At 40.5% G+C, this 26690-nt stretch overlaps 1 protein-coding gene across 2 annotated transcripts in view; it reads left to right on the top strand.

Moving 5' to 3' along the window:
* Positions 1-443: 443 nt before the first annotated feature.
* The window catches only part of Uprt (uracil phosphoribosyltransferase homolog), a 35735-nt gene continuing 9488 nt past the window's right edge, over positions 444-26690 (top strand). The window contains exons 1-7 of one of the 2 annotated variants that reach the window (XM_048417672.3): positions 444-497; positions 598-1020; positions 18235-18277; positions 22102-22171; positions 23232-23294; positions 24836-24997; positions 25664-25762. In XM_048417672.3, coding sequence (XP_048273629.1) covers positions 635-1020; positions 18235-18277; positions 22102-22171; positions 23232-23294; positions 24836-24997; positions 25664-25762 — 823 coding nt within the window. In that variant the 5' untranslated portion in view covers positions 444-497; positions 598-634. The other variant, XM_048417671.3, reaches the window with a different exon arrangement.

The following is a 26690-nucleotide window of genomic DNA, read 5'->3' as shown; positions in this document are numbered from 1 at the left end:
TGTGCAGTGCAGGGCCCAACCAATACTAGTAAGAAAAACTTTGCTGATGAAGCACACTTATGAAACTGCAGCTTGTAAAACTGTCTAGAAAGGTCAGACTTTTCAGTGGCCTACTAGGAATTCTTCCTCCTTCTGTAACACGGATAAGCTTGAAGACGCAACTGACTCAAGTACAGTTTCTTTGCCAAGTCAGAAAGTCTGAAAGCATGGGCCTAACATGTATAACCCACCCATACTTTCTCTTGGCTGTACCAAAGGTCTGATTGCAGGAAGTCCTAGGGATTTTCCGAGGACTCAGCAACCAAGAATTTCTGGCTTAGCCCTGTTTGCCAGGCTATGTGTGAGAATCTATCAAGCAGAAGAGACTCGAAAGAGTTAACAAACCAGCGCGCTGCAGACTGACAGGGAGACAGGCCAATAAGGTGTCTAAGCCGGCAGAACGTCTGGTGTGGGCGGGTGTGGGACAAAGCGTGCAAAAGGACCGCGGAGGCCTAGGGGTGAGAGGGCAGCCAGGGTTAGAGATTGGAGGAGGCGGGGGGCCGGAGAAAGCACGTGTCCGCATCCTTTTCTTCCTGCTCTTTATCCCTTTATCCTTAGGGTTTGATAGCTGCGGGGATAGCCCGGGGCCCAGTGTATGGCCACGGAGTTACAGCGTCCGGACTCCATGCCCTGTCACAACCGGCAAGTAAACTCTACTTCTACCCCAAGTCCCGAGCATCTGCGAGCAGACGACCCTATCCTGGATCATGCTGAAGAAAATAATGCTGCTATGGCTAAGCTGACTCTCCTCCCTGGGCACGCCCATTCCAGCGTGCTCTCGGAGCGGGACCCTCAGGCCTGCTGTGGCATTAATCTTCACTCTGAGAACCACAGTGACAGTAGTGACAGTGGCAACTACGACGCACCAGTCGGTGACTCCCTCCTAGGGGACTGTGAACTGTCCCGACAGATTGGGGCACAGCTTAAACTGCTGCCTATGAATGATCAGATCCGGGAGCTGCAGACTATCATCCGGGACAAGTAAGCCCAGAGCGGAAGGGGGAAAGGGAGTGGAGGGGTTCCAGGGCGAAAGTAAAAAGCCTGTGTTTGGATTTGGCAAACTGGCCTTTAAGGATTAGAGCCAGGCCTCTATGGAGTGTGAGTAGGAGGGAAATCAGCTAGATACATCTACAGCCCTCTCTTAGTTCTTGTGCCTAACATTGCTTTGTGTAGAAATGAAACCTTTTAGGCAGCTTTCAGCGTCTTCCGGCCTCTTTGTCTCTCTTAAGCAGAACCAATCCTCAACTATGCCTGGCAGGTACACACCCCTATGCCATCTGCTCAGTTCCTGACCACGTGGTAAATGTATAACCCAGAAATGGTTACCGCTTGTGGTTATTATCTCCTAACAGCCCAGGCTCACAGAAATAAAGCAATTGCAAGGGAAATGATATTGTGCTTCTCTGGCCCTCTGACTGATAGTGCCACAGAAGTGTGCCATTTTGTTTACTGTCTGGGAGTGCAGGTTTACTGGTCTCCAGAAAGTTTATCATTCCATTCTTATCAAGATTGCTTACTGAAAACTTACAGGCCTTAGTTAACAGCAAAGACCACCTAAGAATATGTTATACCCTCCTAATCCCACAAATCAGTGTAGCAAGAACTTCATGTGAAAATATTTTGGAATATGAGTTTTCTCAGATAAATATGTACAATAAAATACAGCTGCCATCCTTCCTTCTTTCCTTCCTTTCTTTTTCCTTTTTTGAGACAACGTTTCCCTAAGTTGCTGCTCATACTCTGGCCTTAAACTCAAACACAAACCAGCCTCCCAAGTGGGTGGAACGACTGGACATGAGACATGAGACCATGCCTGGCTCTACCTGGCAGTTTTAAATGAGTAGCTACAGCATATAAAACCACTATTTTTCCAGCGTGCCTTGACAGTTAAAAAATGCCCTAATGGCTAGGTGGTGGTGGCGCACGCCTTCAATTCCAGCACTTGGGAGGCAGAGGCAGGTGGATTTCTGTGAGTTCAAGGCCAGCCTGGTCTACAAGAGCTAGCCAGAACAGGCCCCAAAGCTACAGAGAAACCCTGTCTCAAAAAACCAAGAAAAAAAAAGAAGAAAAAAATGTCCTAACTTAAATCAGATCTTACCAGTCTTACCATGCTCTTGTAGTAGGCTCCTGTGTTTCCTCACTGCACTGTTCCTGACATGCATGCACCTTTTAAACATTGCAGCCTAGATTTGTTGACTGCTTCTCAGCAGCCTTCATTGGCTTATCAGAACCTACCAAAGGTGGGAGTGTTTGGCCCCTTTCAATTAGGAGACATCCTTGTTTCTCCTTTCGTTTGGAATTTCCTATATCCCTATTTAGGAATGGTCAGATCCCGTTTTAACAGGCCACACTCGTTCTTTCTGGCTCCCTTTCCCTGACCTTTTCAAAAGGAAGACTTGTCTTCTATTTTGAATATTATTATATGTGCATGGCTCTTACCTTGCTTATTAGGCTTTATTATGCTTTATGACAGAAATCTTTTTACATTTTTGAATTACAGCCATTCCTTGCCAGTAAGAGATGCTCAATCATTAAAGAGTGTTTCTACCTTTTGTAGAGATAGAATTTTACTATATAGCAGTCTGGCTATTTGATCCTCCTGCTTTAGCTTCCTGGATGCTTGAGTTATGGGAGCGTACTACTATGCCTGGACCTAGCTCATAAAATTTTATTTATGAAACTGTACTATTTGTTTATAAGGAATCAGTGTTGAAAACTGTGATCATGTGATCTAATTGCATAGAGGTTTTTTAAAACGATAGGGCATACGCTTGGTAGTTGTTGGAAAATCTGAAGTAAAACATCTATGAAATAAAGAAAATTTGATGATTCTTTTTTTTTTCTGTAACTTTGGAGTCTGTCCTGGAAATAGCTCTTTTAGACCAGGCCGGCCTCAAACTCACAGAGATCCACCTACCTCTGCCTCCCGAGTACTAGGGTTAAAGGTGTGCACCACCACCGCCCAGCAATTTTACGATTCTTAGAGTTAACTAATTTTGGTTCTTGGATCCTATTGTATTTGAGATGAGTTTCAGGGCTCAGGAAATTTTGGGTAATTTTATTTGTCCTATTTATATCTAGGCTGAGTAGACAGATTGATGAATATCATAAATGTCACCATAGAATCTTCATCCAGCAACTGATGGAAACAGCGGCAGAGACCCGCAGTGGAGCGAGCACTAGGCTGAGCTCCCAAAGTCCAGCTGAAGAGTGGGAGGAGTGAGAATATGAGCAAAAGGGTCAAGACATACCTTATTTTTTGAGACAGGGTCTGTTACTGACCCTGGAGCTTGCTAATTCAGCAAAACTAGTTGGCCAGCAAACTCCAAGGATCCTTCCATCTCTGTTTTTCCCGTGTTAGGATTAAAGGTGGGCACTAACTCATCCTTTTACATGGATGCTGTGGGATCTGAATTCAATCCCTCATGCTTGCGTGCATGCACTTGACCAAGTCATCTCCCTAGCCCTTACATGTATTTAACTAATATAAAAACATAAAAATTTCAAAATCAATGGACTATTACATAATGATTAAATCAGGTTGAATCTGTTTCTTTCTCCAGGCACTTATCAACCTTTTATGGTAAAAGCTTTCTAAATCTTTTATCCTCACTTTTTGAAATGCGCGGTACATTCTTATTATCGGTAGTCAACCTACTGTGTAACAGTACAGCAAAGCTTCCTAACTATCTCGAACTCAGTACTCATTGATGAACCTTTCTACCTCCTTCTCTTCCCCCTTCCTCCCCCAGTCTGTGGTGAAATCCATTTCACTGTCAAATTCTTTGAGCTCAAGTTTTCAAGACTCTATATATGAGTGAGATCGTGGGGTTCTTGCTATTTTGGATAGGTCAAATGAAAGGAGTCATATGATGCTTATGTGGCTAGATTCTTTTAGTGTAGTGTTTTCGGGGTTCATTCCTTTTTGTGGCTGAATGGTACTACATTGTATAGATATACTGCAGTTTGTTTATGTATCCAACGGGTAGTGGACATTTGGGTAGCTTTCTGCTATTTGGTTATGATGAATAAGGCTGCTGTGAACATTTGCTTATACGCCTTGTGCAGGGGTGGGAAGCTTCAGTTTTCATTATATTTCACAAAGGATCAGGATGTGAAGGTTAAAAACCATTAATACAGAGCTTGGAGAGAGTATGACATTCAGCATTTATATATGATAATATCTATGTGTCTCGATTATATTTTATTATTTAGAAAAGCTTGGGTTATATAGCAACCTGGGAGTAAGTGGAATCCTTTGTATTTTTCCGTGAGTTTGAAAGAGGAGACAGTAGAACCCTGTAAAGGGATCTTAGGCAAGATGTTTAACATCTCTGTGTTTTGGCTTTATCATTTCTACAATGAAGATGTTGGTACAGCCTCATGGAACTCCTGAGAGGCTAAGACAAGATACTGTCCGTGAACAGTGTGAATCACTGTGTGTATTGACAGCATTTAAATTCTTCAAGTTGGAAATTATGCATGCTTTTTACTGACATAGTAGAAGGGATTTGCTTGTACAGAGAATTCAAATTCTTTATTTGCAAATCAATACCAAAGCTAGCTCTTGTGGCTCCTGTTGCTAATCCCAGCATTCAGGAGGCTGAGTGAAAAATATTGCTGTTGTTGGAGGCTAGTCTGTGGTGATTAGTGAGGAACAAGCCAGCTATAGCTACCTAGCAAGGCCTTCCTCAAAACAAACACAAATACCGAGAGCTACATAATTTGTGTCCAGCTTTGACACAGTACAGAAAGACCTACTGTGATTTCCCCTAATGAGTTGATGCTTATTCAGGCTGGACACAGGTTTTCTGTTAAGCAGCATAATCTGTTAACAGAAGCTTTCTCTTTCTTCTCCCTTCCTTTCTTTTCCTTTCTTCCTTTCTTTTTCTCTCTTTCTTTTTTTGACTGTCTTGCGGCTATGCAAACAAGGCCTGTTTTAGGTTCTGTAGGAGCCGACCGAATGTCTATTGTATGTAGAGCAATATTTATGTCAGTTTAGTTATGAAAGGTGCATAGTCTTCCATATCATAGTCTGTCCCCTTTGAGACATGTACTTTTCTCTGTTTTGAGAGGACAGCATGTGTATATATTATGGAGGTGTCTGATAATAGAAACCTTTGGAGTACATGTTGTTTCTTTTATTGTTCCTAGTTCTTAGAATCTATCTAGTAAAGGGATTGCTTTATGAATTGACTCTGGCATGGAGAAATGGGGTGATCCAACAGGACTGCAAGTGTTGTATATCTATAAAGCAAGCAAGATTGAGAACATTGTACTGATTTAAAATGACTTTATTTTTTGAAGTGTACAATATTTGAAACGTAATATGTTGGCTGTATTATTGAATTTCAAGGAAATGATTTTCTCTCTTTGAGAGTGCAGTAATCTAAACACCAAATGGAATGGATAATTTACTCAGCTACACATACATGGGTCACTGGCAAACGACAAGAAAGAAATGACTCCTTCATTTTCCTGTGGTTTCTTTTTTTGTTGCTGTTGAAGTGGATTAAACTACACATTCTTCTCTTCCTGAATAATAAACCCAGTAGAATCAGGGTGTAATGTACTTTCCCCCCTGAACACGGTTCATGACCTCATATGAAAGGCAATGAAGTGAATTTTTAAAATCATCCTCCAGGCCACAGTTTTCGGGTGGGGGGGGGGGGAGGGAGGGAAAGGGGAAGGGAGGGAAAGAGGAAGAGAGGAAGGGAGTTTGAGAGAGATTTTTGTGTCCTGAAATACTAGAGTAAAGCTGTATTGTGAACTGTTGCGTCTATTCTATCTGTGTATTCTTGTCCTAGGAGAGGCTTTGGCATGGCTTCTATAGCCTACTTAGATGGAAGATGAATAATTATTATAAGAGTTTGCCAGTCCATAAAATGGCACCATCAGCCTTGTGACTAGTTTTTAGTCATCTGGAGAGTAGACATTTAACCTCAGATGAAAAGTCCCGTGCAAGCCTAGTACGAGTGTTGCTTAATATGTGACTCATCTAAGTCACATAATGTTCTTAAGCAAAGCTGTGCATTAAAACTAATAGTGAAGTTTGTTTTACAAAACAAGTTCCTGGCTCTCATCCTTGGAGCTGGTTTGTGCAGTGTTGGGTGGGTCCTATATTTGCAGCATTACAAACACCACAAATGATTATTCTGTCCTCAGATGAGACATGTTTTTTGTTTGTTTATTTGTTTTTGTACATTTCCCATTTGAATTTTCTAACTGGCTTTAGTGAAATAGGGAGGAAATCCCATTTTTAAACAGCAGAAATCCCTGCTATACTATATCTTGGGTCTATCCTAGTAATATCTCACCACTTACATTGGACTCCAGCAGGTGAAAATGATACCTCTTGTTTTTCTGCCTCTTTTTTGGCGTTTATATGGAGCTCTGCTTGGAGATGCAAGTAAACAATGAATGGAGGTCTATTTTATGAGCTTACTAAGAAGGTCCTCACAAACTGTGGCTTTGCTGACTTGCACTTGGCAAGTAGAAGAAGCTATTTTTTTAAAAAAATCCATTGAGTTAGATTTGTTCTAAGTATATTATTAGGGGTTTGTTGTTTGAAGGCGATGGGAGGAGCAAAATCAGTTGCAAGCCATCTTCATGCTATAGCAAACCTTGGAGCTGTTCTTGATTTTAGTAATCACGTAATGGAGACATAGATCTTAACACTCTGTGAGTGCTCATTACACTGTAGCTTGAAATGAAACGTATCTTTTTTATTGAACCTGCCAGAACTGCTTTTCTGCTTCACTCTCCTTCCACCTGTTGATTTAACAAACAAAGAAAATATTAAGTCTGAGTACTCACATTCTTAGGAAAGTCTATTAAATTATTTCTGTTCTTATCAGGTAAAACACAGGATGCCCAGTTAAATTTGAGTTCAAGCAAGCAATGAACACCTTTTTTAAAAATATAAGTGTAACATATATCGCATGGGATTTCTGAAATTCAAATTTAATTGTGTATCCTGTATTTTTATTTGCTGAATGTTCACCCCAGTCTCCCTTCTTCAAATGTCACAAGCAATCCATGTGTATAATCTTCCAGGAAGAAGAGTGATGTATTTAAACTTTTGAAATGACATCCAATTCAGTGTTCCTAGGATTTGATTTTAGTTCAGTTGTTTTGAATTATGACTCAGGAGAGTTTGCCTTTAATTGCTTTTGGGAAACATGCATTTTTTTTCAAAGCGGAGTCTTGTTATGTGGCCCAGGTCTTAAACTTGTTAGGGATGCCAGACTGTCTTTGAACTTTGTGATCTACTGACATCATCCTCCGGAGTGTTGGTATCACAGGTTTGTACCACCACACCCAGCAAAGGGTGTGTTGCATGTGGTAATCATAGTGGATTACTCTTTACAAACTATATTATAAAATCATCTGCCTCTTCAGGAAGAAGGTTTTGTTGATTTGCTATTTGTACTTTATTTTGAAATAGGGTCTTGCTATGTAGGCCTGGGCTGGCCTGAAACTCCTGGGTTTAATCGATTCTCTGTTGTGTGACACTATTCCTGGGTGAACAAACATCTATTTGTCCTAGATAGGGAGCCAGTGACACAGTAAAGTAGGAAAACTACCAAAGTCCGTCTTGGTGAGTGAACCAGCAGTAAGTTTTAATGGGGTTACTTCCAGGAGCAGAAATGACTCAAGGACAGGGGCGTCACTGAAGCCCACCTCAGCAGGGGTGACAGCTCACAAAGGCTGGGAACCTGGATCCCTGCACAGCCTCCGGGCAGCTCAGGACGTGGGGGAGTGTCCTTTCCCCGGCAGCTCAGCTGGTCTGAGCCTCTTCTAGGCAGCTCAGCTGGTCTGAGGGCGAGTCTTGGCAGTCCTTATAATTTATATATGCTTGGGGTGTGAGGCACCAGTTTATCTGGTCAATTTCAGGGACTTTCTGAAGCTATTGAGTTGTTTATTGCTTAGCTTAACCACCTTCCCTGCAGGATGGAATTTTTCATTTCCCTTAATAACATCCTGTTGTTTCACTACCCCTTTCATATCCTGTGGCTTAACAAGCTTTCTTCCAGGATGGAAGGTTTCAATCTCCCGAGGAAACTGCTACAAAATATCCTCCTGCCTTAATCTTCCACTAGTTAGGCTTACAGGCATGTGTCACCACACCTGGTGTGGTGGTGTGACTGAGAATGACCCTCCTAGGTTTATAGTTTTGAATGTTTAGTTCCAAGTTGGTGGACTGTTTAAAGATTAGTAGGTGAGGTCTTGGAAGAGGTGTGTCACTGTGGGTAGACTTTGAGGTTTCAAAAGCCCACATCAGGTCCAGTCTCTCTCTTTCTCTCCCTCCTTCCTTCCCTCCCTCTCTGTCTCTCCCTATCTGCTGCTTTTGGATCAAAAGGAAGCTCTCAGCTACTGCTTCAGCACCATGCCTAATTGCTTGCCCCCGTACTCCCAGCCATGTTGGTCATGGACCCACTCTCTGAAATTATAAGCAACTTTCCAGTTCAATGTTTTCTTTTATGCATTTACTTATGCATGACATCTCTTTATTGCAAGAAAGCAGTAACTAAGACGCCTGGCATCCAGGGTTTTTTGGTTTTGTTTGAGATAGGATTTCTTTTTGTAATGCAGTCTTCCCTCCAACTCACTATGTAATTTAGGATGAACTCAAACTTTTGATCCTTCTGTGTCAGCCTTCTGAGTGCTTGTATTATAGGTATAAACTACCATACCTGGCTCTCTGGAGATTTTAAAGTACTATCTAGACAGTCTTACTTAACAAAAAGGGACAATGTGCTTTTAGATACTCCCAAGTTAAAATGAATATTTGGTTTCTGGTATTATTATGCCCAGATCAGCGAAGTCCCCCAAAAGCCAACAAGGAGACCGAATACCATATGTAAAAGCAAAGAGCCTTTATTTTATGCAAATTTGCAAACTCAATCTCTCTGCATGTCCAACGTATTGGAATAAACGGAGAACTCCAAGCTCAGTTAGAGTTGAGTTTTTATAGGAGTAAAGGTGGGGGTAAAGGGTTTCTGAGGTTCAGGACCCCTGATTGGCTGACATTTGCCTAGGGGTGTCCTGGTGAATGTGTGCTGGCAGGTGATCCTATCTACAAGGTAGGAACGTTAGGCATTTTCTTTGGCTGGTCTGTTTTTGGGTGGTGCTCAAGTAATCTCAGTTTGAGGTTCTTCCAGCAACCAGGTATTGCTTCAGGGTAAACTACTGAGACTCAGGCCTCCATTAAACTTATCTATGGCTGAGTCCTACTCTGGCAGGTGATAATGGTTGGAAGTAAAGAACTTCCTTTGGGTGATCTGTTCCTATTTAGCTTATCATGGCTGGCTCCTACATTTCCCCCTTCACAAACACCAATGACAGGACCCAATCTTGGGTCCTGCTCGTCCCTGGTTTTAAGGAGGTATGGAACTACTTAAACTAATAAATCCATTAATTGACAACTCTGGACCTATTTTTCTAGTATAGGTAATTATCTTGTCCCCCATGCCAGGGAGTTCCCCCTTGTCTCAGCCTTTCAACCTGTTTTGGGCAGGGAGCATGGGACCACACGTTCCTTTCCACAACTACTTCAAGCTGACATTGGAGCATTGTTATCCGGGCCCAAGCAGGTTGAAAGGCTAGCCAAAGGTAGGGAGGAAATTTAGGCAATAGGGCACTTATCAGGCTTTGTTGAAGTGACAAGGAGCGTTCATATCAGCTGGACTTGTCCACATCAGCTTTCGGGAAATTCAGAGCAGATTGTAGTCAGCAACTGATGCTTAGATAGCATATGCCAGCCAAGTGGTAGCCTATTGAGATAAGTTTAAACTAGGAACAGAAATTAAAATGTAGAAAAAGGACAGATAACAGGTATCTGTAAACAAAAGAAATAGACTCATACTTCTGAGTCCTAGCAAAAACTATAGATTTTGGTTAGAAGCATGAATATTTTTCTGCTGTCCAGAGAACCAGGTATGGTAGCTTTAGAATGAGCTAACAAGTTGACTATAGCTTTATGGAAGAATCTGGATACCTTTTGCTGTTAAACTGGCATTATAACTGCCCTAGCCATTAATACTATCAAAGATCTCAGAAGGATAAATAAAGTATATCTGAGTACAGACCAAATAGTTTCCAAATCTATTAAAATTGACAGGGACCAGAGTTCATATACAGTTAGTCATACCCAGGTCTCTATAGCACTGGGGGCAGAAATATCCAGAACAGCAGTCTTACTGTCTAAGCCAGGTCCATAAGGTGATTTTTTTTCCTGTGGAAGAGGGACATGGAAAAGACTGACCTTATTTTGTCTAGGCGAAAGTGGTGCAATCAATCTCCAAGGTCCTGCTGTCTGTCCACAGTCTGGACCGGGTCCTGGCAGCAGGTGTTACACTGGGGCACCTCGCCCAGTGGTCAGCATTGTCGCAATCCAGGTGGCGACCTCATGGTGTCTCATAATCTTCTTTGGAGACCTTGGGTTCCTGCTAGGATCTCGGAGTCTCTGTCTAATATAATAAACTTTTTAATCGTTATTTTAAATGCCATATTCTGCAGCTCTCTGAAGTATAAAGGCTGCCTAGGTATGTCTGATTAGACAAACTTTGTTTCTCATTATTTGTTTTAAGTTTGACTTTGAAAACATGTAGGGAACTAAATAAGGCTTATTCCTGTAGCTAATTATATTAGTACTTTAAAGATGACTGACTAACAGTCTGCATTAAGTTAGCAGCTTTCACAAGACTAGAACTCCACACTCTGTAATGATTTTGAATTGAAGCTAATAAAGAAACTTAATTAGTCATTCTGAGGGTAAACACAGAACAAGTTTATATCTAGCTATTAATGCTGTCTCCTGCAAAGACAAGGAACAGGTCCCAGGGTTAAATGGGAATAGGAGGGAGTCTAAGAGCTAGTATTGCCCTAGGGCAAACTGAGACTCAGGTCTACCTTCTGCTGATCTATAGAACCCATCTTGGCAGGTGTGTACCAAGTTGCCCTGGACCCTACATTTTTCCCCCTTCACAAGTACCGATGACAGGGTCCTGTCTGTCCAGAAACTCAAGGGGTAATACTGGAACCTCAGTACCATCAGTCAAATAGTATTGACCAGTTCTCGAACGAAAGCCATCAGTCTGTTGATAAGAAGAAGCAAGACCATTAGGGACTTGTTAGAGCTAAAAGTAAGGTTGTTAACCAGGGAGACCGGCTGAACAAGTTTTCATCCAGCTTCCGTGTGTTCTGTTCTCTGTGATTAACAAGACCATTGAATCTCTATATACCCCAGAGCGATTGATATGAAACAACATTCTTTCCCCAGAAGAGGAGGTCTAAACCTCTTAGTATCACTACAAAAATTTATGATTCAGTTTATCCAAATAGCTTAAACCCAACAAAGTTAGCAAAGATAAGGAGGCTAAACATACATTTTAAAGCTTGATTAAACCTTGAACAAGGAAATATATTTTAAACCATTATTTAATATTTTAATGCTTTTACCTTTTAATATAGTTTTCCATGTTATAGTGGTCCTCCCACCACAGAATTTTTCCATTGTTATTTTACAACTGTAGTTTTGCTTATGTTGTGAATCTCAATTCAAACATCTGACATGCAGGTGGTCCCAGACTACCCCCTATGCAACCTGTGAAAGATTGAGATTCATAGACTTAGACGCTGTTCCAAACCCGCTATCAAACTGCTTAGGCCATTGTCTTCTGCATCACAAGAAATGAACATTTCTGTTTCTGGTTAGCTTTTGGTGGTTATGGCTCTGACCCTAATTTTTAGCCTTTTAAGTTTAGATATTAACAATATAAAACATAATATAAAAAATTATAGCACAGATGTTTTACAGCCTTATAAATTTATTTAATTTTTTTCTAAAAAATTAAAATTTCTTAAATGTCTTCTTTGCAATATTAAGAATATCAAAAATGAAGTACTTCTTTGGTCCAACCCTCGATAACATATACATAGCCTGTCTTTTAGATCTCAGACTGCTCCACTTCACAGTAGCTGGTACTTCTGGTGACTATCACCTGGCACTGGCATTTTTAAAACTATTAAGGTCCATTGTTGCAACTGCACATTCTTTAGGACTCTAGTCCTGCCATACATTTGTAAGCCTCAGCTGTTTCCTATGATCCCTTTATGTCTTTATAACCATTATTACCTGGGTGACTCTTAAATTAACAGTCTAACTGGCAGAGCAAGGTACATTTGAGTATAAAAACATTGAGGTGCAGCTTTAATAATTTAAGTCATATATATGTATATACATATACATACACACACACACAAACACACACACACACACACACACACACACATCCCAATCCAGATTCTCTTGGAAATTTGTTAGGCCCACTTCATGTGGTCACTTAATCAAGATAGCAGTGAAATCATGTGACATCCATTTTTTTTAACTCTAGTAAAATGGCAATCCAAAATTTAAAATGGAATTATGCCTTATGGTTTCTTACAAATTGCCCATGCATAGATTTTAAGTAAATAAAATAAGGGTCTAACAAAGGAAGAGCCATGATCCAATTCTAGAGCCAGTTTTTCAATAATAAAACAGCATAAAGAAGTTTTAACATTATCTATACCAAAAAGTCATCTGAATTTCTGCTAACCCAAATTTAGTAATCAGAGCTCAGTGATAAATTTCTGAAGTCAGGCCCTTAAGTGTGGCCCCAGCAGTGATGGGTGGCAGAGACAGCAACAATAGCCAGACCATTTCTGTCTCAGCTCCGTGCTTGTAAGAAAACCTACATAGACAAGCTTTTCAACAAAACAAGCATATTCAGTATTTGCATGTATGAGAAACCACAGCAAATATAGTTTCCATCCCCTCTGACCTTTTATAACATTTTTATATACCTTTAATCCATTTTCCTCTCTTTATTCTTTCAGTCTCCTGCTTTTTCCCTCACTTTCCAGCTGACATACCAAAATCTCTCTTGCTTTTTAGACTACATACCAAAATCTGTCCTGCTTTTTAGACAACATAAAAACTCTTACCAAAGTCTTTCTTGTGGTTTCCCTCAGTGGTGTATGATATTATTGTAGGGCTACAATATTTTAAACAAGAACAGAAACATGCATATACTATAACAAAAACACCTTTAAATTTTTATCACATAAATCCTGTACCAGCGTGAAACATTTGAGACCAACAGTAGTTATTTTTCCATACAGTAACTAATTATAATTTGCAACCAGCCCCTCTAAATGATGACAGATATTTATAACACATTGGATCTGAATGATCAAAGCAGCTCTAGTGGAGGGAAGTCTGGCTGTAGTGTCATAACAAGGCCGTAGTAGCAATACCTGTAGCCAGAGTCCTTGACCCACGAAGCCAAACCTTGGTCAGGTCAGGTTTGACAAGAAGTTGGAGGCACGCAGCTCCCAAGGCAGGTGGAGGGAACTCATTCACCTGCATGGGAGGGGGCAGGGTGTTATGCAGCATTGTGGGGGAAAGATGGTTAACCTCTCCAAGCCATAGGAATTAGCACCAGATTTTCTGTCCAGTGTTATAAATCTTATTGGGGTACATCTACTCCCTACCCCCTACAACTGTTGCTGACAGCCTTGCTACATTGTAACAACAAGGCAGTACAGCCCAGCCACCCATCCATACGAAAACGCTGCCCCACAGTGTCGTGCTTGGGACTAAGGCTAACTCCTTTTCATGAAATGTTTAAGGCAGCGGGTAGAGGTTATTTGTGTGATTCCTTTTAGGAAAATATACCCCTCTGCTTATCTCTAAAGTCCTGTAAGTGATCACAATGTCAAAGTCAAGGAAGTCATGATTTGAGTCTGTCCCATATCGTCTGCGTCAGTCTAAGTCAGGACAAAAACACAATAACACACAGACACACAGGACAATGAATAGGACAATGGCACCGAACCAAACCAAAGATGACAGCGTCAAGCTATTTTGTGAGTGCAACCCGCCCATCTGTTGAACTGAGACCGCTACCTGCCTGCATGTCTCACCAGAGGGAACCACCCTCCGCAGAAGGCTCTGGGGACTTCTCCTCCAGGCATCCCACCTGTGATCTTTTTGGGCATCTGCCTAGACTGTCTACAGGCTCTTATGGTTCCTGGGCTCGCTTACAGAAAGACATGAGACACAGACATGGGACATGAAACAAAACACAGAAAACTTACTGGCCAGTTGAAGGCTCTACGGGTGGTAGTCCCAGTGGGCTTGGGGGATCCCAGAGAGCCCCCAAATGTTATGACCAGATCCATGAAGTCCCCCAAAAGCCAACAAGGAAACTGAGTCCCATATATAAAAGCAAAGAGCCTTTATTTTATGCAAGTTTGCAAACTCAAGTCTCTCTGCATGTCCAATGTATTGAAATAAACACAGAGCCCAGAGCTCAGTTAGGGTTGGGTTTTTATAGTAGTAAAGGTGGGGGTGAGGGGTTTCTGAGGTTCAGGACCCCTGATTGGCTGACATTTGTCTAGGGGTGTCCTGGTGAATGTGTGCTGGCAGGTGATCCTATCTACAACAGTTGGAATGTTAGACATTTTCTTTGGCTGGTCTGTTCTTGGCAGGTAATCTTAGTTTATGATCCTTCCTGCAACCAGGTATTGCTTCAGGGTAAACTACTGAGACTCAGGCCTCCATTAAACTTATCTATGGCTGAGTCCTACTCTGGCAGGTGATAATGGTTGGAAGTAAAGAATTTCCTTTGGGTGATCTGTTCCTATTTAGCTTATCATGGCTGGCTCCTACAGTTTCCTTGTGATAACTGCATTTTGAAATGACTGCCTTTGGTTTTCATCATGTTACCACAGTATGTGATATGTGTATTTGAGGGGAGACTGTTTAGACAAGTAAATATTCTTTGTCAGGAGGTGGTGGTGCACACCTTTAATCCCAGCACTTGGGAGGCAGAGGCAGGTGGATCTCTGTGAGTTCAAGTCCAGCCTGGTCTACAAGAGCTAGTTTCAGGACAGTCTCCAAAGCTACAGAGAACCCCTGTCTCAAAAAAATTCTTAGATACAGTTATGTCTTCATTGTTTTGGACATGCTTGAAGCTTGTATACTTTTTTTTTCTATGACAGGGTTTCTCTGTGTAACAATCTTGTCTGTCTTGGAACTCTCTTTTTAGATCAGGCCAGCCTCAAAGTCACTGAGATCTGCCTGCCTCTGCCTCTGAGTGCTGGGATTAAAGGCATGTACTACCAACAATCCTGGGAGCTTGTATAATTTAAAAGATCCTAGTTTAGTCGGGCAGTGGTGGCATATGCCTTTAATCCCGGCACTCGGGAGGCAGAGGCAGGAGGATCTCTGCAAGTTCGAGGCCAGCCTGGTTTACAACAGCTAGTTCCAGGACAGGCTTCGAAGCAACACAGAAACCCTGACTCACAAAAACAAACAAACAAACAACAAAGATCTCAGTTTAATATTAATTACAGTTTCGTGCCTTGGATTTTGATTGCTTAGATGTTCCTTTTTTTAAGTATGAGATATTTGGTTACTTAAATATACTTTCAAATATTCTAGGATCTGGGTGTGGTTGTGCACACCTCTAATCCCAACACTTGAAGGCAGAGACAGGGGGATATCTATGAGTTTGATGCCAGCCTGGTCTACAAGAGCTAGTTCCAGGCCAGCCAGGGTAATATAGAGTCTGAATTAAAAATTATGTTAGGGATATGTGTCTGTGTGATTTTTGCTTTATGGCAGTTTTATATTATTTTAGCCTTTTCTTAGAAGATGGTTGGTATTTTACAAAGCTTTTTTTTCCTGTGGGACAAGATTTTTTTGAATGGTTTTGAAATAATATAATTTTGTTTTGAAACAAAGTATATGGGATGAATAATACCTGGAGTCTAGTTTCCATTAAAATGTGTATTTAAACAAATGATTTAGACCAGCATTGGGCCCAAAGGAAGAGCTCAGAGAATACAGGTACCTTGATCTATCTGATAAGGAAATTCTGATTTTATGAAGCTGTTTTCAACAGTGTTAAGAATTTCAACATGATGTTGAAGACCACTGTGTATTTTTTAAATGTAATCGCTTTATTGTATTCTAGATTTACTTTAATTTCTAAATTGATTTAAAGTAAATAGTACAAGTTGAAGTCTGTCTAAAATAACAGAAGGCAAACTAGTAATTGCTGTTTATAGTGAAATAACTTGGAACAGTGAATGATTTCTTTTGTAGGTCAAATAACTGTCAAGAGAAGGCGATTCCTATTAGACTTTCAGTGTATACCTTTTGTAGAATGTAGAGAAAGTGTTATTATGCAAAGGTTACTAGATAAGGCTGATTGGTGGGGAGGGTATAAAAGGTGTTAAAATGTCTGATTCCAGAGTAAAATGGCAGTTGGTGATATCTCTGATCACTTTCCCTGATATAACTCCTTTGTGTAGTATCTTGATGAGTGAAAGCCATTGTCAAAACATACCATAGGTTATTTCTTTAAGAAACTTCAGGCCAGCTGGGTGGTGGTGGCACAGACCTTTAATCCCAATACTTGGGAGACAGAAGCAGGTCAGTTGCTGTGAGTTCGAGGCCAGCCTGGTCTACAGAGTGAGTTCCAGGACAGACAAGGAGACTTTGAGAAAAACCTGTCTCGAAAACCCAAGAAGAAAAAAGGAAACTTCAGACTTAATGTCTTGGGAGATGCCTCAGCAGTTAAGAGTACTTGCTGCTGTTGCAAAGGACCCTGGTTCTGAACTGGGCATCCACATGGCAGTTCAGAATCACCTTTTCATTCTAGTTCCAGGGAATTGAATGCCCTTTCTGACCTCCATGGGCATCAGGCATGTACATGGTGCACAGATATACATTCAGGCAAAACACATGTATGAAATAAAATAAATATAAAAATGTAAAGAAATACATAGTTTCTAAAATAACCTGAAAAGTTCAGAGTTTTATTCCCCCTTGAAAAGAGGTACGTTTTGGCTGCTTAGGCAAATTTGCATAGATCTACTATTGAAAGCATTATTTTTTAAAATTTCTCTGCTTTTCATTTCATTGACAGGTGTTTTGAAAATGAGTTATAGAAATGAAAGACACTGGTCTCATTCTAAAACAGCAGTCCATGTAACAGAACCTGTTTTAAATGTCATCTCTATGTGTATAGGTAGGGGTGTGTGTATGTGTATATAGAATTTTGAGTCTGGAGAATAGACTGTATAAAGACTACAAACCCATATTTTTCCTATTGCTTAATTATGTTCATAGTTTAGGGAGTTAATAGCTACAATATGATAGAACTGTGGTTACTGTAAGAAATACAATGATATTTGTATCTGGTATATTTTATTATTTGCCTCTGTTAGAAAAAGTGAGTGCACATGCAATAAAAAAGATGAATAATCTCAGAGATAATTGGCACTTGCAGTTGTCCTCTTGATGCTGTGATGGGGAATATTTTAGTTTTATATTTTGGATAGGAAGGTAGAAAATTGTAAGTATATAAGCTGTTAATGAATCCATTCTATCAAAATGTTTAACTTCCATGAAAGAGGGAAAAAGATTTTACATACAGAAAAGACACAAGTCTCCTAACATTAATTCTTTTGCATGGTTATAACAGCTGGTGGGAATGTGCAAGACTGGATTACTATTGCTTGAATACCTCAAGATAGGATGGTATCAACCCAGAGGAAATGTATAAGAAAATGACAGAAAAATCTGAGGAGTGAAGGGCTTCATTGGAAACCATGGCAAAGGAACAAGTTATAAATGATTTGAGAAAGAGGGCTTAGAAATGAAGGTGCACATTTTTTGGAAGCAGTGAGCACAACAGAAGACTTACTCTAACTCTTATAATCCTCAAAAGGACTAGCGGCAAAGTAGATGGGTTTCTTAGCTCGATTGTGTGCCTGTAACACGAGGTGAATGGAGGGCAGGGTGGGAAAAGCTAGTGTTCTTACTGTAAAGTTTCTTCTCAATTTGAGCTTCGCTGTCATCTTCCAGGGGATCTTTATTCTCTGACAGCTCAATGGAGATCACATGATCTTCAATTCCTATCTCTAATATTGATGTCAAGTAATCAAATAAGTGTTTCCAATAATACTTATGAAATCTTTTCTTTTTGATGTCCGTATCCTAGTAAAAATATATTGTACAATAAGCATCTCAGCCTTTACTATGTAATAGGTCTTAATATCAATGTTACTATGTGTATTAAGTATATTTTACCTTGAAGCTCTAATTTAGACTAAAACTTGTACTGTTTTTTTTAGGACAGCCAGTAGAGGGGACTTCATGTTTTCTGCGGATCGTTTGGTAGGTGGAGGTTTTCCATTTTTATTTCATTGTTATACGAGTGATATAATCCTGGTAGGCCAGGGGGCTTTTTCATTGTAGAGCATTCTGGGGTTGAGAGAGATTGCCCTGAGCAACCATCATCTTGCGAGGCTTCTGAAGTATCCTTTCCATTATAACATTATAGTGCTGCCTTACTCCCTTTTATTTCAAAACATTGCCTATGAACCCATTCCTTGTCATTCTTAGATGAATCTTGGCAGTCTGGTTCTCAGCAACTCATAAAATGCCATATTTTAGGCCCATGAACTGTAGCACATTAGAAGAAAACTATGTTCTGAGACCTAGCATTCACCCTTGTGTATCAGCTAATGTGCCGAAACTGGTGTATTTTCTTTTGTAGTTTACAGTGTTAATTGTGTTTGTTTTGCTTCTGCCTTGTGATAATGTTGAACACCTGCAATTCTAAGTTGGACTGCATACCCCTTCTTCAAGGGCATCCTGTTAAGTCCTGACCAAACCCAGTCCTTACATAGTCAGTGTCATCTCAGATGATCTCTTTGCCACAGCTTTCCATTCTTGTGTTGATATGTGTGCTCCATTCTTGGAGTGAAATTGATAAGTAGTTGCTAAGACTAATACTCTTCATTAATGAAAATAAACACTGAGTACATATTAGGCTTTGCACTAGACTATTTTGGGAGGGAGGAGATAAGACAGTTAGGAATATATAGATACGGTCTCTGCTCTTGTGGAATTTACAACCTTAACACTCTTGTCAGTACTTTGCTTAAGAAATAAATGTGGCTTATTAACCTTGTAGGTATAATCAAATCATAGAAAATACAAAAGAAAATGTGAAAAAAGGCATAGAACTTTTAATTTTGATTTTTTTTCTAGAGCACATATATCCCAAAAGAGTGTAGGCTATTCATCTTCTGCTTTTGGCTTTAAATATTCTTGATCGAGAGACCCAAATCTATTTAAACTTATTTTGGCTTCCGTGAATAGTAATAACTGTTGTTAGCAACAAGAAAAATATGGTTGACATTCCTGGTACAGAAGCCATTGTCTTCAATGTTTTCTTTTGTGTATGTGTCTGTTGTTTGTGGAGGTGCATGTGTGTGCTTGCATGCAGAAACCAGAGATCAATCTTGGCTGTGGAGGCCAGAGATCAGTCTTGGTTGCTTCTCAGGAACCATCTTCCTCATCTTTTTTTTTTTCAGATAAGGTTTTGTGCTGGGATTTGGGGCTTGCCACTTAGGCTAGGCTGACTGGCCATGAGCCCTCCAGAGACCCTCCTGTCACTAGGTTATAAAGTGTATGCTACCACTTTGCTTTTTTATATGGCTTCTAGAGATTGAACTTTGGTCTTTATGTTTACAAGGCAAGTAATTACCCCCAATTGAGCCATCTCTTCAGCCTTCTTTTATGTCTTCAGCAAAACCCAACCAAGCGAACAAAAAACCAAAACCATTTTTGAGGTGTTAGGAACTTCCTTAATGACTGCTGAGCAGAGAATAGGAGTCTCTGTTCTCTGGGATAAAATTATTTATCTTCATTTTGTTTCTCTTGTGCCCTCTCTCTTTTTTCGTTTTGAGACAATCTCTCCTTTTTTCCCATAATGATCTCAAAATTCTGGGCTCAAACATTCCTTCTGCCTCAGCTTTCCAAGTAGCTGGGACTACAATCCTAATGACAGCTGCATTTTTTTTTGTTATAGAAAGTAGGATTCCAGTTCATGGATGTTCTAAAATGCTTCTCTAAAGTAGCAGGCATTATATTCTAGCCAAGTAAGATAGATGGCATACTTTACCTAGGATATGGTAATTTGGATTTCTTCATTCTTTGTAGTTGGCTTTGAAGGACCAGTGATGGGGTGGGGTTGAGAAGAATCTGTTGTGGTTATGGTAGCAACTATAGCTGTTTATACTTTTATTGTTGAGGATTTCTAATACACTATCTCCTCAACACAAGGACGATATCCCTGATAGTGGACAAGTGATCTTATCCTGAGTTTGTTGAGAGTTGTTTCCTATAGTTCTTTACATTTTAATTATTTTGGGGAGAGAGCAGTGAAGATTTAACTGGGGGCCTTGAGTGTATTAAACACATGCTGTGCACCCCACCCTTTAAGAGGATTTGAGTCATTCTTCTTCTAGTTTCATGCTTTCCTCTTACTTAGACACACCTAGCTTTACACCTTTGTTTTATCTCCTCTTTGAAAATTTCATATATGTATACAATGTACTTTGATCATATTCATCCCTCATTCTGCCTTCAACTCCTCTCAGACTCTCCCAGCCAACTTCATGCCCTCCTTCTTTTTATAGCCCACTGAGTTTAGTTCATGCTGCCCACCTGCCCCTGGGTGTGAGGCCACCCTCTGGAGTATGGTCAACCTTTCAAGGGGGGGAGCACACTTCTAAAGAAAACTGACTCTCCCTCCTTCAGAAGCCATCAACTGTCAATAGCTCCTCAGTCAGAGGTGGGGCCTTGTGAACTACCCCCCCCCCCAGTGTATGTGCAGTGTTGATTGGCTTGATCTTGTGCCTGTCATGTGTAAGCAAATGCAGCTGCAATGAGTGTGCAACAGCCCTGCCACATCCAGAAAACATTTCACAGCAGTCCTCTCCAGACTCTGGCTCCTACAGACGTGGTCACTTCCATCCCAGAGTTTCAGGGGATGGAGCAGGAAACAAGGCTCATGTGAGGTAGATCACCAGAGGAAAGAGATATATACTTTTCAAAGGGGGAAAAAAAACCTTCTCTGCAATTTCTTTCTTAATAAACATAAGTATCCAAGGAAGGTGGTAGCTGGCAGTGAGTGTGCACTTGCATACACTATTCAAAAGGTTTCTGGGCCATTCTCTGATTCTGCAGGGGGACAAAGTGATGGGCCATTTCCAATTGATCCCTTTAATGACAGCAGGGTGATGTGTTGTGATAACAGAGAATGAAGCATCGTACTTCTCCCTGCTGTTCCTGATTCTCAATCATTAATGTAATATTGATTGGAGAAAATGTGCAGTACAGGCTCGGCACTGGCTTTGTTATAGTGGGCTCTGGTTGCTCATATCTCGCTGTGAGCGACTGTTTCTAGTAATTTTGAGGGATTCTTCCTTTCTACTACATAGTTGCTATGCAACTCATAAAACTTGGTTTAATTTTTTTAAGTATTTATTTACTTGTGTGTGTATGTCTGTGTGTCTGCACACACCTGCTCATACCATTGTGGATGCATGTGAAAGTCGTAGTACAACTTCTGGGAGTCAGTTCTATCCTTCTGCCTGCTTATCTGCCATCTAATTATTCTTCATAGTACTTTTCTTTAACTGAGAAGTCCCAGGATAGTCTACTGGGTCCTCCTTCTGATCCAGTAAATTGCTTCAGCCTATCTATTTATTCATTTTCTCACAAGGGCTTTTCGATATAGTTTACGTTATGGTGTACCTTTGTTAGAAACGAATCTAAGTTCATTTTTAAATTGCAAAGATTTCAAAGGTACTAAGGAAGGTAGAGAATTATAGGTGGACACTTTCCACAGTAAGCCATAATTTTATTACTACCTATAGTGTTTTTGCCATAACTCTTGCTGAAGTTTTGTGCCTCTCATGTTCTTGACTGACTCGGAAGGCACATGGAAGCCCTTTGGTGATAGCCATGTGCCAAAACAGAGGTTGGGTACTTACCAACAAGCAGCCTGACATTTAGATGTGTCCCTGCAGTTAATCCATGATAGGGGCCCCCTTTTTTCCTCTATGACCTAAGCCCTCAGCTCCCAAGGCTAGCGGCTAGCAGGAGACTCTGAAGGCCCTCAATTTATTCTTTCTTTGACTTTCTAGATCAGACTTGTTGTAGAAGAGGGACTGAATCAGCTGCCATATAAAGAATGCATGGTGACCACGCCAACAGGTAATGAGGGCTTGTGCTCTCAACTTTTCCTCATAAAAATCCTGAACTAGAGTTGGGGGAGGAAAATGGAAAGAAGGCCTTCTGTGGAAAATCAGTGCGAAAAAGGAGTTTAGGTAGAGCTGTTTTCTTAAAAAAAAAATCTTTAAAAACTAAGAGACTTTTGTAAAGAAATATATGTAGGTGGCTTTTTGTTAATGCCTTGCTTGTCAATTCAAGTTAAAGGTTATTACATACTCTTCAGCATGCAGGTGTTGCTTCTGATGGCAGCCCACCGGGACCAAAGTTGAGAATTGCTGGCAGCTTATCTTCACCTCTGTGGGGAAGCCACTGGTGCTAACAAATGCAAGAGCCTGGTTTGGCATAGAAACTCCAGGTTTAAAAAGAAGATGAGATGTGGAAAAGGGAAAGAAAAGTCAAAATGATAAGATTTGGAGAAGGTGCTTTGCTCTAATAAAAATAGCCTACAATCCCCCTTTCAGAGATTGGAAAATCTGATTTATTTTTTTTCCATAAATGACGGAAAACTCTACTATTCAAAGGGCTGGCTATGAACAATTGAGGGCTGAGTTTGTTGCATCATAATTGACACAATTCAGAATGAGACCAAGTTTTGAGTAGCTTAATAACTATTTCAGCCTCTTTCTTCTGCTTCTTAAGGCGGAATGAAGGCTCTTAAGAAGGGATGGAATGAGGAGGCTTTTTGCTGTGACTCACAGTGGGGCCCCGATGTGAATTGATGGGGTGTCTAGTATTCATGGACTGCAGTGAGTCTCCTTTGAATTCAATTTGGAGGATGTGTATGTGAATATTGTGCTATAATAAGTCCAGTTCCCACTTGACGAAACCCTCCTCCCCCAATTATACTCAGAGGTTCCTTTTGAGGAATTAAGAAATAACTATGAACGATCATGACTCATTACTTTCACAGGAAATCCAAGGTGCTATCCATTGTGTCTGGGTTGCTTTGTACTCATCTGCTTTGAGCCACGAGTACCTTATAGAATATGCACATCTCTCCCATGATAAAGCATCTCTTTTTTTAATTTTTATTTCCCAACAGGGCACAAGTATGAAGGAGTGAAATTTGAGAAAGGAAATTGTGGGGTCAGCATAATGAGAAGCGGTAGGTTTGCATATGTGTGATTTTGTTTCTTTGCATGCATGGAAACGGTTGCTGTTTTCCAGGAGAGAGGCGGGCTGGCTTGTCATAATTGCATCCTGCCTTTGCTTAAATCTCACCACCTGTGTTGCCTATCCTCATGGTGCCTTGGAGTCATGGCCTCTGTGCTGCTAAGTTTGGTTAATTGTAATTGCAGGCATCATCCCTAGTGGCCTGCTCCCCCGAGCAAGGCAGCTTTTAAAATGCCTCAAAGGAGGGAGGGAGGATAGCAGGATGGGAGAATGGTTCGCAGACTGAAGGAATGTGGCATAAATTAAATTCTTTCTGAAGAAGAACATTTGGATAGCTGGCTGGAGAAGATGCTGCCTCTGCTTTTATCTGTGTTGCAGGGAACTCTGCCAAAAGCTGGACTGATTTCATATTGTAAATTTTATAGTCTATGTATATGTGACTACATAGGCAAAAGCACGTAGCTGTCATTAGCTCTAGCTATTTCCACTTGCTGATCTTATACAATCTGTATTGGTGCTTTGAGTCCAACTGATCATCTTAACTAGCAACGTTCGTGCAGCAAAATGGCATGCCTGTGATGAGAATGTGTGCCCGCTATACAGGAGTGATTGGTCTGCAGCAAACAACTTTTTTTTTTTTTCAAGGGCTGGAAGCCTCACTTGTTTGCACTGGGAAAAGACTGGACTTTAAAAACATAAACATTCATTTTTCTCTTGCTCTGGTTGTGTTTGTGAACAAATTGAACACCTCAATTACGAAAGGAGCTTTAGGATCTGTCCCTACAGGAAGACAGCTCTTAAGCAGTGAAAGCATTCTCCGAATAGTGTTGTTCAGCATCTGAAGTTGTTGAACACGTGGATATGGTTGCTTCTCAGCTCTGAAAGTACCAACTTCTCTGAGAGTAACACCTTGGTCCTTGCACCTCTGATGTTTTTCTGTTGGTTTAGCGGTTGCCCATGAACCTAATGAGGGGCTGCCCCATGGCCCCTCAGTCGGTGCTCCACCAGGCATTCCAGACTTAGCCTGATGGGGCTTCTGGTCCCACAGCCTTGTTGAACTAAGTAATGGATCCTGGCCACTTGTATCCTAAAGGAGAGCCTTTGACCTACAGCCCCCACTTGTTCATGAATTTTTTATATTTTTTCAGATGAAAGTGACAAATTTAGTTGGCTTAAAATCATCTTTAAAAATAATAAGAGTAAAAGCATCTGTGGTATAGAGGAAGCTCGAGGAACAACCCAGTCAACCTTTCATTTCCAGCATCATGGAAGCAGAACAGCTTCATACCTTGTAAGCAAGCAATAAGTCTAGCTTCCTGTGGTTTTTTTGGCAAGCCTTTCATCTGCTTTCATTGAGTTACCACTAAGAATAAAATATGAGCTCAGTAGAAGAGAAAGAAGAACACTTCTGCCTTGATAGTACTCTTTTTGTATTAATAGCAGTGAGAAACTCGACTTTGGCCTGTTCTTGGATTTGCACGCTCTCTGCTGCATCCCTTTTGTCCCTGATTCCTTTTCATTTCCTTCTTCAAGGTGAGGCAATGGAACAAGGTTTACGTGACTGCTGTCGATCCATACGAATTGGGAAGATCCTGATTCAGAGTGATGAAGAGACACAAAGGGCCAAAGTGTACTATGCCAAGTTCCCCCCAGACATTTATCGCAGGAAAGTTCTTCTGATGTATCCAATTCTCAGTGAGTGGCTTGAGTTGCATTTGTAATTTTTTGTTAGAGTTTAAATTCAAGTTAGTGTCTACCTCCTACGCACCCTTATATAAAAGGCAAAAACAGTTTCTAAATGTGTTTTTCTCTGTTGGATTTGGACTTGCCCTGGGCAATTCACTGGGAAATTTTTATTGTTTAATAAGGGAATATACATTAATCAAACTTTGTTAGCTCCAAAGAACATCTGTTTTGAAATGAACACAGTGAAGCAAAGGACCTAATGAGGCAAAATATATAGAACACAAAAAAATATATCGAAACATGTCCTGTCTCTGCTCTAATGATCATGGTACTGATTTTCTCAAGGTTTTATCCTCTCTACAGGTAATTTTTCTGATATTCTGTTCTCACCCCTGTACTTGCTCATACCATGGTCTCCCAGGGAGGTGAGCAGGGGTCATAGTGGTGTTAAATTTTGTATCTCAAGCAGTAAATGAGTTTAGGGCTTCTTGTACATTTGATACCTGTTTTTGTTGTACCTGTCATTAAAAATAACATTGACAAAGAACAGTTACTTTCAAATGAAGCGTTCACTAGTGAAGTCTTATGTTAAGATTCCTGTCTTGGCCTTACTTCCAGAACATGTCAGTTTAGATGTTAACATTGCTAATGGGTTCCGTTGCCTTTTTGTTTTAGGCACTGGCAATACTGTAATTGAAGCTGTAAAGGTTCTTATAGAACATGGAGTTCAACCCAGTGTTATTATCCTACTCAGTCTCTTCTCCACCCCCCATGGTGAGTTGAACTTGCAGCTATAACTTGAGCTCCAGATAGTCATGAGATAGTGTGTATCTCTCTAGCCTCTCATCCCAAGGCAAAGTATAGTTGTCGGTCCATATTAAATTTAAATCTAGTTTTGGTAGTTATGACTTGTGTTTGTCATCTCTAAGCTTAGTGATAATATTAAACAATTTTTTTGGACAAGGTGTTGCACACTGGTCTTGAACTCCTAGACTCAGGTGATCCTTTTGTCTCTTCTTCCTAAGCAACTGAGACCACGGGCATCGATAAACATGCCTGCCTTGTTTTACACTATCCTGATGTTTAATATCTTATTCCATTATTTTATACATGTATATGTTTGTTTAACTCAGAAACCAGAAAAGGGTGTTGCATCCCCTGGAACTGGAATTACAGATGGTTGTGACCTGCCCTGTGGGTGATGGGACTCAAACCTAGGTTCCCTGGTAGTGCTAGCAGCTAGTGCTCTTAACCACTGATCTATCTAGTCATTCTGATGTTTAAATTCAAATGGGAACATATGAATTACTTCATTGAAAATAACTGCAGTTGTTTTCGCAAGTGACCCCATTTGACTAGGCCCTACAAATGGCTGAAAGGTCCCAAGTTTCAAGGGTTTCCCACCTGAGCCTGAGAACAGCTCTCGAATAACAAGGAACTTATGGTGTTATTGAAGTAATCTTTGCAATGTGATGTGAAGATCAGATGTTTTTTGAATTAGATGTCTGTTTTAAGTAGGTGTGAGGAAGTCATCTATTTCCCATTTCCTTTAAGAGATATAGCTAAATTAAGACTCTGCCTTTCTTACCAAACAGTCTCGGGCAGTTAGGAATACATAGTATGAAAATAATCATACAGGCATGTAAGAGTTTAGTTTCTAGGGTCTTCATTATAGAGTCGATTAGTATAAGAAATAATTTGA

The sequence above is a fragment of the Myodes glareolus genome, chromosome X (genome assembly GCF_982192425.1).
Source record: "Myodes glareolus chromosome X, mMyoGla1.1, whole genome shotgun sequence".
In the NCBI taxonomy this organism is placed as follows: domain Eukaryota; kingdom Metazoa; phylum Chordata; class Mammalia; order Rodentia; family Cricetidae; genus Myodes; species Myodes glareolus.
The sequence above is the reverse complement of the archived record's forward strand: the minus strand, read 5'-3'. Positions and strand labels throughout refer to the sequence as shown.